This window comes from Anas platyrhynchos, chromosome 3, assembly GCF_047663525.1.
Source record: "Anas platyrhynchos isolate ZD024472 breed Pekin duck chromosome 3, IASCAAS_PekinDuck_T2T, whole genome shotgun sequence".
NCBI lineage: Eukaryota > Metazoa > Chordata > Aves > Anseriformes > Anatidae > Anas > Anas platyrhynchos.
Window position 1 is genome coordinate 57,764,374 of NC_092589.1, and position 13,741 is coordinate 57,778,114.

At 40.1% G+C, this 13,741-nt stretch overlaps 1 protein-coding gene across 4 annotated transcripts in view; it reads right to left on the bottom strand.

The window, feature by feature from the left end:
• PHACTR2 (phosphatase and actin regulator 2) overlaps positions 1-13,741 on the bottom strand; it is a 136,425-nt gene that overhangs the window by 21,890 nt on the left and 100,794 nt on the right. For 3 of the 4 annotated variants that reach the window (XM_027454416.3, XM_013106831.5, XM_038176250.2), the window contains exons 5-7: positions 6,824-7,060; positions 2,606-3,155; positions 1,079-1,278 (exon numbers count right to left, since the gene is read on the bottom strand). In XM_027454416.3, coding sequence (XP_027310217.2) covers positions 1,079-1,278; positions 2,606-3,155; positions 6,824-7,060 — 987 coding nt within the window. The remainder of the gene's footprint in view (positions 1-1,078; positions 1,279-2,605; positions 3,156-6,823; positions 7,061-13,741) is intronic. The other variant, XM_072035957.1, reaches the window with a different exon arrangement.

The following is a 13,741-nucleotide window of genomic DNA, read 5'->3' on the forward strand; positions in this document are numbered from 1 at the left end:
GATTTTATGATGTATGACAGTTTGTTAAGGTCATGGGCTCCCACTTCACTTCTTATTAAGACACTGCTGCTGTCTGAATTGATGAATTTTTAGTTGCTACCACTTTGGATGGTATTCAGACCAAAAGGAGAACTGCAGAAGACTTCAGTGTCTCAAGCTATCTGGCACTTCACCTTCTGCTGCACCAGCGTTCATGCTGTTATGTACCCTGCCCTTGGGTCTCCTGCAGGACTTTCCAGAAGCTGCTGAGGACTGTCCAGTGAGAGCCGGTCCTTTTGGAGGTGGGTGTGCTCTGCTGTAAGCAGCAGCCTGGAATGGTGGCTACATGATGCTGAGCCATTTGGGGGCTCATGTAGCATTTGGGTTGCCATGTAGCAACTTCCCCAATCACCTCATTCCCACAAGATCTCTAGTGCAAGTCAGTTCAAAGCCACACTGGTGCTTTAAGGGTAAAGATTCATTACATGGGCGAGCCCCGATCAATAAAACTTAGGGCTGATGCCCTAACGTGGAGGCCTTGTCCTACCCTGTTCTCCCGAACCCACTACTTCCACCTCCACTCCCAACTATGCAATGCTTGATCTGGGGCCCAGCAGGTTTTTGATCACAATTGTCTGGGAAGGGAAAAGGATACTCATTTCTCATTCACCACTAGGTACAACACTACATCATCTAAAACCATGCCATGCAGCCATATCCTCCTCTCTTTACTTTGCTAAACAGGGGTCAGGCATGGTCACATAATGTAATGTGCACAGGGTGGACTGCAACGTGTTGGTGGGATGCCCTGCAGTAGCACCACATCCTGGAAGAGAATCACCCACAGACTGATAGGCCTGCTTGCAGCTCTGTCCCAAAGTCTTTGCTCTCTTGCAGGCCACAACTTAGTGGGGTCATGTACACAACAACTCATTGGGCGTAGGAATCATGGACTGCATGCAACCAGCGAGCTCCAGTTAGCAATCTGGCAACCACAGCAGCTTAGCAGGCTCTCTGAGCCAGCCCAGGACAAATGGATGTCAGATATACCCTAAGATGGCCACCCCTCCCCAGCACCCTCTTCTTGTTAGGGGCTTACTTTCAGCACTAGCATTATCATCATCGTCATCATCGTCATCATCTGTGTACAGGATCGGCCCGTCAGAGTCCGAGTCGCTGCTGTGGCTCTCTCTGCTGCTTTCACTCTCAGGAGGGGCAGCAGCATCAGACGCCTCCTCCAGTGGTTCAGAGTGGGTCTGGTCAGGTGCCTCTGCTTCTTGGTCATCCTTGGAAGCCAGGCTATGAATTCATAAGCAGACACAGTGTCACATTAATGCAAGCAGTAGAGAACATGAATGAGAGAGAGCCTGCATAAGCAAGCATGAAAATAAAAGTTCTGCTGCTCAAACTAACTTCTTTCTCTAAAACTGTATGTAGGTAAAACATATGCAATGTATATATATGTGCATGGGTATACGTATCTGTTTATGCATAAGCGTGTTAAGAAGAAAGATGCAAACAGTCTAAAAAGATGAGCTGCAAAGTCTTTGTACAGAAACATCATTGTTCTTGTTTATTTCTTGTGGGATAGTACCAACTGCATAAAAGCTAAAGAGAGGAGAGAAACAGCTCATAAAGTTGGGGGTGAGAGGAGTCAGTCAGAGAGCAGGCAGGATTGCAAAGCTTCCTCTTCTGGAAGCCTGACTCTATTTACTGCAAATATAGTTTTATTGCTGTTGGGTGCAAAACATTCATTTCTATCATTGATGAATATGGAAATCGGCAGCAGAGGGCCCTCTGCCTTGGGAAAATCCTTTGTGTAAACGAAGGGTAGAGAAAAGGGAGAAGCAGCACAGGAATGCAACATTGGCACAGATGTACCAGCAAGGCTCCCTCTATTTCAAGGAAACTCTCTCAGTCACTGGCATCTAGACCAAAACTTCTTGGGTTGTTATGAAAGACACTGGGTCTTGTGGCAGGGAAAAGACAGATTAATAAGCTAGTTGCTTTTTTGCTGCCAACTATTTTGCGTAAAAAATATAATTATGACTTTGTTCTTGACTAGATTTTATAATATCTGAGACTTAGAAAAGCTGTTAGGCAGTAGCAGACCAAACATTTACTAACCAATGCTTAAAACTGTCATTAAGTCTGCAAGTGAATTCAGCTACTGAATCGAGAGCTTTATCAATGAGATTTTAAATTATATTCCCCCCAATATATATATATATATATATATATATATATATATATATATATATATATATATAAAAATAACAAACTTTTAATTAAGCATCCTTTCTTGCTTGCCTTTATGAGAGAGAAATAAAGTGTTATCTGTGGCTAGCTGAGCTGTTGACTGCAGTGGTCAGTATTCAGCCAGGCAGCAATACAGGTGGCACATGATGAGAAATGCCATCATGGGGAATCATTAAATATTATGGGTGAATGGCTCAAAGATGTTCACAAGGGGCAAATTGTGCTGGGATGCCCCTAAGAAGTGGACACAAATTACCAGTCAGCATGCCTACAGCATCCTTTATGCAAAGGTAACACTAGAAACATGGGTTCCTGCAGGCTTTGCCACTTACCTATGACAGCAATGACTTACCAATGACCATCTCACCTTTTTGAGTCTTCTCCACTAGCATCTGGACCACCGTCTTGAGCTGTACTGCTCAGGTTGTCATCTGTGCCTTGCTCAGCCTGGAGAAGAGGTTTCATATCTGATCCAGGGATGGATGGCCTGGCTACCGAGCCCTCTGGTGCATCTTGGGCATCTGAGGAGACAGCGGGCTGACCAGCTGCAGCAGGAACAGGAGGTGGAGGTGGAGGAGGAGCTGTGGTGGGAGGAGGGGGGACAACCAGCTTGCTCCGTTGGTCTATGTCCTCTGTTTCAGAAATTACTATGGAAGGCTGCTCAGGCTCAGATTTTTCTGCCTTCACTTCCAACCTGTTGGCTGTGGCACCTGAGGGGGAAGAAGCTGCCCCATCTGGTGCCGTTCGTGGGGCTGACTGCTTCCCAGCTTTCTTCTTGCCCCTGGGAGTCCCTGATGTGCCCGATTTGCTGGAAGTCTCCTTAGAGGCTTTGGAATGAGATGATGTGGACGAAGGAGATGGCGATGAAGAAGACTTGGAGACTGGTGCTTTTTTAGCATGTGAGGAACTAGAACTAGCTAAAATAAGAAAAGAAAAAGCATTTTACAGTCTCGCAACTATGCATTTTTTGCACTTTTCTGCATGAATTGCTTTGTATGCTGATAAAAATGAAAAAATTACACTTGATACTTCTATAACTCTTCATCTATATGCTTGAGATGAGTAAAGGTTGGAATTCACAATTCAGCTTTAGAGATGGGAAGACTGAAATGATGAATACTTGTCGAAGATCAGTGAAGGGGATCAACCTTAGAAATAGGTGCGATTTTGATCCTAGCATTCTGTGTTGGCCCATTAGAAGTTGCCTGGACATCATCCACTACTTTTTTCCAAAACGTTTCTTGCCCTAGTTAAAAAATACATAAAAAAATGCTACTGGACCAAGAAAATTGTCTGACCTTTTCTATTATGTGATTTTTATGGTCTGAGCAGTAGGAGAACAATATGATTTTCCTCACACCTTTCAATGAACATCAGGACCATTGAGAGCATCAGTTAATTACATTTCACAATGTTCTTGCAAGTGGCATGCTCCTAGTTAATGTCAAGCAGCAGAGGGACAGTAAAATGAGATGTAATTTTGAGTCCAGATTGGTATGTCCATAAAACAGAGTTGGAAACCAATGATCTCATTCTGCACAAATGATGTCCAGAAGGAAAGAGGCACTGCAGGCCTTCTGTATATACTGGAGCTCTTTGTCTTGACAGTGACCAACTCAAGTAGCCTTGAAAATGTGGTGACACAAGATTTTGACACTAGTTGCACGAACTGGCTGGTAATGTTTCTGTCTGCTGTTGTGATACTATACTGAAGCATATATGGTTGCACCTTGGCTCTAGTCAGTGCCCAGGTTTGCAGGAGAGCTCAGCTAGCAAGGTATGCCCCATGTGCATCCCAGCCACGTTTCTGATGGCTATGTTGATGCACACATCACTTGGACTGGGAGCTTCAGAATTCTGACTTGCATTTAAAAAGCAATAAAACTGACAGCCACCTTAAAATTCAGTCCTCTTCATCAAAATGCATCCAACTCAAACACTTCTGCTGCAGTAAAAATGCATTAACCTCAAGAGCGCAAATGAAAGCATTATAAAGCTACACGGCAGCCTTGAAGCTAAGCTTACCGAATAAAACAGAAAGCTGTAATAAAAATCTGCTGAAAGGCCTACTTTACTTATAAGCATTTAAATAAAAACAAAACCCCAGCAGATTAGGATAGAATCAAAATACAGATACTGGCCATAATAAGCTCACGATACAAAAATAGCTTTCACAGTGTGACTGCTCTTAGTCTAAAAGAAGATGGAAAATAATTCAAAAGACACATTACACCGTTCTCTCCTGCAGCAGAATGTTATGGTTTATAAACATTTATAGAGCCGTGTGGCTTTCAGTACATCTGGAAAAATTTGCAGGAACTCATGGCTTCAGGCATATCAGTGTCCCTCTTTGTGCCGTGAGGTAACTGTACGGGGCACGGCGCGGGATCTACTGATACTGCAGTCACCAGCCACACCGACTGACTTCACTTACCAGCAAATCAAAAGGAAACAAAGAAATGGTACAGGCGGCAGTTCCTAATTGCAATGGAAATAAATGGTGGCTCCAACCTGTATATTATTTAGCAGAAACCTCAGTGAGTAAGTAGATGGTACTAACAAAGGGCTCTGGTTCTGATCCAGCAAAGCACTTAAACACAGGCCCCAGCCAACAAAACCAGTTATGTGCTTAAACTTAAGAACTCCAGCACAATACAAATATACAGCTGCACTATAATTATCAATGGGAAAACGTCAAAAGATGTTTCCATTGAATGAAACCTTACATTATTCTCAGAACCCTCCTGGACTTGCAATCAGATACAAAAACTTGAAAGAATTCTCCCAGAGAAATTCACCCCCACACACTTTCACTCAGGTCAGAAGTGCTATTGCTATTGTTGCTTTAAGCTGGGCTGCCTGACAACTTTCTGTCAAGCCTCTTTTTCAGTAGAAAATTTGAATTTTGATTAAACACAGAAATTTCACGACCATTATTTGCCTTTTGGCACAAGTACATGCTTACGTTCATGTCCCCTTTCTCCCAGCTATACTGTTTCAGTTTGGAAACCTTCTGAGTAACCTCAGTTTCTCAAATCCTATTCTCCTTCATGGGACTAGATCACTGGCTGCACCACTTGTTCACTTTCATGGGGATCTGATAAACCTTGTGTATTAAATACTGCTCCCGATACATTCTCCTTATGAATCATTGCCCCTATTTAAAATGAAAACCATGTACCTAATGCTGAAAGAAATTACTAGTAGAAAATGTACTATTTTATACAAGAGGTACATTGATATATTTTATAGCTGTATGGTCTCAAGTACTGCATGAAATTTCAGCAAGGCTACTAAAAGACAGATCTGGAAATCGAATGTGTTTTAATTTAAGAACTGAGGTACCTGAGAGCTTGTTACCAACCACTTGCCTGAGCATTTCTCTATCTGGTGGGTTGTTCTGTTTCTGAAAGGTCTGCTGTTATTAGGTTCCTTCACCTGGGAGGAACTGAGTTTTCCAGCTGCAAGTGAAATACAAGGAGCAAGTTCTGGGTTTTCAAAATGTTTTTTCTTGTGGTCTATTGATGTAGTAGGGACAGTTAATACCAAGTTAATGGATATTTTATGGCAAAGTTATTATTGTAACTTTAGCAGTCTTGCAATGTTTTCAAACAATCCTCTTCTGTGTGCTTCAAATACAAAACTTGCCAAAATGTACAAGTTATGAAGAAGTATACTTGGAGAGAAAACTGGAGTGACTGAAGGGCTTTGAAAGACTCAAAGAGGATCAAAAATACAAGGTTTGTATAAGTTGGCCAGTGCACATATATATACAGTCCATTCGTCATAATACTTCTTGCACTCAAATTATATTTGAATGTTTTCATTTTGGTTATTGTCTAAATTTCAACCACTCAAACTCCAGATCAGCACCTTAGAACAGCTACCTATAATCTAGCATCTTTGCAGAATTTTGGTTAAAAAGTGCAGTAATAAAAACATCTATTATGTGCCTGATGACTGACGTTTTCCATTCTCAGTGCATATTTAGAATCACAAGAAGCTATCAACAAGCTCAGCAAGTCTGACTGTTTCTAAGGATTTATAATTCTTCTTCTTATTAATTTATTTATTTATTTTTCTCAGTTAAAACAACCACTACTCAACAATCTTTAAAGATCGCTTCCTGGTTTTATCCTTTACCTCTTTGAAATCTTCTCATCTTGTCACGTTAATTGGAATAGTTGTTACTTCCAGCAGAAAGTTACAGCAAAACCAAAAAAGTTTTTCTTTGGGGCAACTCAGATGTATTTGGTTTCAGAAGTCGCCTTTTCCCCTGCTGATTCTTTGGCAGTTCTCTATGTTGTTTTATTACCAACACTTACATGTCACCTGGGAATTCAATATAGTCTCCGTTGTGCTTGGTTTTGTGCATACATTTGTTAGACAGCGAAGTGATTCATCTGATGTTTGGGGTGTTTGCAGACAGCAGAACCAGAGCTCAGTGGGAAGCTAGCTAAAAACATCAGAGGCATGCTCTTTAGTAGCACCACTATTTACAAAAGCTAAAGTTCTCACCAGACAAAGTCAAGCACCCCCATGCACATGCACCCACTGCAACAGGCACGGCCTGTGCAGTACTCACCAGCTTCCCGATTTGCACTGTGACTTGTTGGCTTTGGAGGTGGGAGAGGAGGCTGCTTAGCAGGAGCCTTTCCCTTTTTTTTAGCATGAGATGCTTCATTACTCTTATGGCTGGTGGTGGTTGAAGCAGCAATAGCATTTTTTGGTGGTAGCGGAGCTTTTTTAGATTTAGGCTTAGACTTGGGTAGTGGTGGAGCATGGGATGCCGGTATTTCTGGGCAGTGATCAGTAGTGCTCTCTATGGATAAGAAAGTGAATAGAAGCCAACTGACACAAACATATGCCACATACATTTAATAGCAAGCTTGACAATGACTACTTTTTGCTGCTTGAGCTCTTGGGAATCAGTACAGACTTCTTCATCTTCTGAAGTATTACTTCAGAAAAAAAAAATTGCCATCTGTCTCCACTCAAGTCCCTCTCGTTGAAGACTTTTGCCTGGCTCTTCTCTTATTCTCGCCTATTCTAGATCTCCAAGATCCCTCCTTAACTCTCAACATCCCCAACTAGACTGCTGCCTGCAAACAAAGCATGGGAAATACATGTACCATTTACTCCTCTCACAAATTCCCTTAGATTCTTTCCAGTCCTCTTGAGATCAACAGACTATAAAACCCAGATTCATGTGAATCTGAATGTTAACAGGGCCATTCCCTCAGCCACAGGTTCAAATATGGCTATGCAGCTGAAACTATCCCCTGCAGGAACCCATTCTCCTAAGCTGCAGAGTGCTTGCTCAGAGAAACAGCAAATTTATTTTGGGTATCTTCCCCAGGGTATTTCTACTCTTCAGAAAGAGATGAAGCTAAATTAAAATAGGATGTCATTTGCCATGGGAATGCTCTTCTCTCCTGCGTACTCCGAGTACTGTCACCAGACTGCAGTTTTAAGAATCATCAGTTACTTAGCCCAGGAAAATCCCGACTTTATCTACATCGTGTAGTCCAGTAGGAATGGCTCTGCAGGGTGAAAACTGGTAACACTGAGGACCCTATAACCCCAAGTGTGTACTTCATGAGATTTTATGTTGGACTAGCTTCAGCCTAGTTCTGTAGACCGCATGCCCAGATGTGGTGGGAGCACCACCAGTTCCTGAATGCAGCTTTTGTTTTAGTTTCATTCAAAGGGAAGCTGGTTTGTGTGCTCTGCAAACCAAAGAATAGTAAGCAGGGATGATCTGCAAATTCACTTTGGAACTGCATTCCTAGCACTAATGTAGATGAGCCATTTAGAGTCAGCACAACATTTTGCAATATAATCTCTACAGTTGTTAGACTGTAGCTGGTAGTCAGATGGGAATCTTTATTTATTCCATCACACCAACTCTGTGCCCATTTGGGCTCAAGATAGCCTTTCCAAGCCTTTTGGAAAAAGGATGTTATAAAACCAAGAGCATAAAATCAAAATCATATGGGCTTTACATGCATGTTAGTATAAATTATAATGGTCAGGGAACAAAGAAGCCAAGCACATATCAAAATTACTTCCAACAATCTCTCTCTCTCTCTTTTTTTTTTTTAATCACTAAAGAGGAAACCAATTCACTTCTTGAAGTATGTTCCTACAAAAGCCTTACTCTTACACACATTAAGTGGCCGTTCCTGGATCTTCTGTCCATTCCTCACCCTTTTCCTTCTTCTGTGAAAGATTCCCAAGAGATAAGCAGCATCTTTTCATTTTAAGATTAGTAAATGAAAAATAAAAATTGTGTTGGACAATGACGACATTCTTTATCTGAGAAACAAAGCCTTTTCAAACTCTAGTTTAAGGCTTGTTAATATGAACCTAATGCATCACCTGCAGATACTAAGAGCAACATGCACATGTGTCTCTTTAACAACCAAAGGAATTAAGACTAACAGTCCAGCATCTTCCTCCTTTATTTCCAGCCCATATAATCACATGATAGACTAATATGTTTTTGCTAATGTTGTACAAGAACCATTGTTTTACAGTTAGCAAGCAGATTCTTTCGAGCACAGATCCTTGTATGACCTCTTTGTTTTCCTACCTCTTTCTTCTGGACCAGAGAAAGACTTTGGAAGAAGAAAAAAACATGTTTGTTACATTTTGCTTTCCTCTTTTATAGCAAACAGCATCTCCTTGTGAAACTCTACTTAACTTCATTCAAAGTTGAAAACCTGATTTAATTCTGAAAAAGCAGGACATTTTAAAATTTTAGTTCCATTATAGTAACATAGCAAGAGAAGGTAAAATTTTGAAGGGCATGATGATCAGAAATAATTTTATGTGTAAACCGTTCCTTGATATACCTTTTCCTTATGGGTCCAGCATGTTAAAACTTTATTTACTACCAAGAAACAACTGTAAATTTGTGTATTTATACATTGCCACTATGTTCTGCTTCCAGTCATATTCATACAAAAAATCTTTAAGAGAAAATAATAACCTATTAAAAAGAAATACTCCACTCACCATATTCTAAGGAAATGCAGTGCAATTATTTAGAATCTTGGTCAATTAACATTCAACTATATAAGTGATTAAATAATGTGTCACAGAATTTATCTTATGTATTAGCAAAAAAAGTACAAAATACAAGGCTAAATCTTTACTTAGTTGCAAGTAAGAATATCTTAATGACACCCAACCAACAGTTTTCAGTTCTGTAGAAAAATAACTAAAATGTATAAATGAAAAACAAAATTAGAACAGTTCATTCAAATCAAAGTCTCTGCTTGCAGACTTAAGTTGTAATTAAAACTGGTAATTTATATAATATTGATTTTAACTGAAATACCTCACCATCACTGGAATATCATCTCTTTATCTAGGACAGTTCTTTCTATACTGTTATGTACATCATAACAAAGTCTGGCAGACTCTTTTTGCACAGTAGAACCTTATTTGCTCAGATAGTTACAGCTCCCTTTGAATCTTGACTGCACCTTGATTACGTATATGCCCTTTTCTTGGTCTTGACTAGTGAGTCATCTTGTATCCACAAGGAAAGCCATGGTGAAGAGAATTGCTCTTCCCATTGCTTTTACCATGTCGTATTGCCATATTATCTTTGTCTTTACTAACTTTGTTAGCTTCACTTTTTATCTCATCAGGTACAAGCCCAAAGGCCCTCAGCGTCAGTCTGATCCTGCCCAAACTGTTGTTTCTCACTTACTCTTGAGACACTGATTCCCAGTTCCCACCTGACTAGGCCATTACACTAGCTTTTGCTGCCAACAAGCTGTGTGTTGAAGTAGACAATATTTCATTGATTTTCCTCTGCTGCTCTCAGGTTCGGAAGGCTCTCCTTGTCAACATTCACAAATATACCTATCAACTGTCATCTCCTACATTACACTCTATTATGATGCCAAAGCTGTCAATTTTTAAGCTGCTGGCATTGTTCTTGTTTTCCTGGTGTAGTCTCCTCTTGTTTTTCAGCGTGTCACTGAAAAAAAGAGAGGACACCACTATCTTTTACTGCAAGTCCATTGGAACATTTCTGTGTTTTTCTGTATTTATGTAAGCCACCATAAAATAAATTTCTGGTCTATGTGTGAGTACTGCAGTAGTACAAACAGCTAATAATGAAACACTGGCATGCTCTTGAACAGCAACAGGAACGGTCTGATGTCTGTAAATGGCTCAAGATAAAATTATGTTGTAATTGTACCTCCCTAGCATGACTCTGCTTGAATATGGGTCCTTGGTCTTCAAGCCTGTTCTTTCTCATCTCAGTTGTGACTGCCAAATCAAGGAGCTGGCTGAATCAGCTCAGTTCATCTATTTGTTCAAGCCCATCCCCAAGGTATCTCAGTACCAGCTGTGATGCATTTTTATTGCTGTTTCTTTTCTTAATTTACAGATCTGTTCATCACAAACTGGACTTTTAACAAAAGGTCTCCAAATGACCATCAGATAGGAGTATCTTTTATTCACTTCTGCCTTCATCAAGACATCTGCTGTAAAAGCAATGTCCCCATAAATTATTTTTAATAGGAAAGTAAAGCAAATGTTAATATCTCATTAAGCATTTGGATCAATAATATGTTTATACTTGGAACAAATTTTCCAAAGACCAGATTTTCAAGAAAGCTCACTTTGAGATCAGATTTTTTTGTTCCCAGAAACTGTGGTTGAGACCAGGCTTTTAAGAATGCTGTTTTCTCATATAAACACCTAAACAATGGCCAGGATTACAAAACACTCAGTGTACAGCAGCTCTTGTAGAAATCTTTCAAGTTTCAAAGATTTTCAGAGATTCCAACATGCCGTATTCACTGGAAAATCAAATGACTTATATTGGAAGCTAAACGTGACACCGTTTGTAAACTGTGGACCAAATGGTGGTTTTGACGAACTGTGTCAGTCTTTAATGTAGTCTCAGAAAACATACACAACCGGGTTGTATAATACATGTATGTTTTCTTTACTTTTGTGGATTTCTAAGGAATTGAAGGTCCAAGCTGTTTTACCCCAGGATTTTGTCATACAGTACTGATGCTTTTGTTCTTACAGATAGAGCAGTGATATGAAGATAGCTCACAGAGAACCAATACTGCTGCAGTGCAAGCATATAATCTATATCGACTGCAAAGCACCCTTCTCCTGGAAGATGAGCATAACTCAGTGGAGTAACACTACATAAAATCGAAGTTGGAAATAATGTATGATTTGTTGCCTTTTGCAGAATAAATCCCTGTAAAGAGAAACTCAGTATGTTTTGAGAACTGAGAGTTTCCTTTCCAGTCTATGCAGAGACCTGTGTTGTGATTAATCAAAACCCAGGAAGTTGTCATTCAGAAACGTGGGACGACAGACAACACAAGGTGTCTTTTGTCTCATTTTTGGACTCACTGACTGTGCTGACGCAGGTGGTCAACTCATTCAGATGCTTTCATAAACTTCAGATTTAAACAGCTCCATTTTTTGTCCATGCTATTGCTACTAAAATTGTTTGAGAAAACACCCATTTTAATTGTTAGAAAGTTTCCCTTAATTTCCAGTCTAAACGTATTTCAAGCCACTGTTTATTCCTTTCTACTTGTGCCAGCATTGTCCTTCAGCCATGCTCTCTCCTGGCTGTATACCAACTTGTCACATTCATTGAATGCACTCAGACTAAGGCTCTGTTTTGCTAGGTTGAACAAGAACAGCTGTCTCATGACGCTCTTAGCAGCCCTATCTGCATTCATTCGAGTTTTGAATTCATCCTTCCTGAAGACAGATGAGCAGATCTGTACATATGCAGGCTTCCAGATCTTGCTTACTGTACAATGTCAGCAGCACCCTGTGCATGAGGCCTTCTAACAAAGATAGAGTAGAAATCAGAAGGAGAAGGAAGAAAGGGCCAGGTGTAACATCTGACCTAAAGTAACCATGTTCAAATATTTCACATTGGTTCCAAGATAAAAAAGGAAACACACAAAAAAAAACAACAACCCAAACCCACTGACTATCATTTTACACTGCTAACTGCCCAACTGCATTGTAAGAAGTAAACTATTAAGTCAAGACAGAATATCTGAAACATCTTCACTGTTAGCTGCATATTTTATTATTTTCTTATTCTACAGAAGACTTGTAAAGTGAATAGGCATACTGGTTTCTATGTTCCCTTATGCTTTTTGTATAGATATTTTCTAACAATTCAATGGTTACTCTTCTAAAATCCTGTCTACCTCCTAATCCTGAAGCCATGTTAGGATATCTTTTCTATAAATGAAAAAAAAATTATAAAAAATGGCAGCTTTACGAATTAGGAGCTTTCCTCTGCCACTAAACATACGTGGGTGAAAGCCTGCACCTCTCACATCAGTCTGCTGGCATGGGATAGCCTGGCTGACTTGGTGAACAGTCTCTGACCAAACAGAGCTTTACCTAGAGCAGCTTTCCTTTTAAGAAGACTTGGATTCAGCCTCATTTACATAGTTCAGGTGATGAATAGAAGATATACTATTCTTAGAAGAACTGTTTTTAGCCAGCAAATAACTCAGATGGACTGAGACCTACAAGAAGATTCTCGCGAGCCAGGCAAAAAAAAACAACACAACTTTTATGTATTGTGCTCATAGATGATATACAAAGCTTGGGGTTGTAGGAAGCCAACAAGACACAGAAGAGGGAGAACAGTCTGCCTTGTCTCTCACAGGGAATGGTTTGCAAAACTGGTCTGTTGAAAGACTTCTGTATAAGACCCTGGAAGACGAAATAAAGCAAAGACCTCTGAGAAAAGGAACCTAGAAAATTTGAGTTTGAAGAACAATCTCTTGTACACAAACTGGAGTGTTGGTCAGCAAGTATGCATACTCAAAAGACCAGAGCTTATGATTCCCTTTTTCCTTTTCCGTTTATCCATCAGAAAAACAAAAGATTAAATTTAAAGGCAGAGTTAAGCGACAGCTGATAAAGCGTATGGGAAAGGACCTCTGAACCCAACATACTCTGACCTGAACGTTTGCCAGCTCTCAAGGTCAGTTATCAGGTGGGGGAAAGGCATTATACACATGGATCCTATGAATTCATTTGGAAACAGGACGACAAATTGTTTCCTTCACTGAAACACGTGAGAAAACCTAAGAGGATCTCAGGTCTGCTATAAACGGTATAGGAACATTTCAGAAGCTTATGCTTCATGTCTCCCACAACACCCACAGCACCCACAAAAGAGCTCTGGCTTCCTGCAGTGCAGTTATTTATCAGAGTTTTATCACACAGACCTGACTGATGGTATGCAAAATGAAACTTCTGCTTACTTTTTTCCAGGCCATATCTTACAAATGGTTACTGAACCTTTCACTTCTTCAACCCCAAGGTAAAAATGAAATGTGAAATTATCTACCAGAATCACGGAAAGATATTTAGCTTCCCATGATTAAAAAAAATAAATTTAAAAATAATATAAACAGAACTCAGATACAAACTCAGTGTTCTCTGGTATTTCTGAATGCCAGAG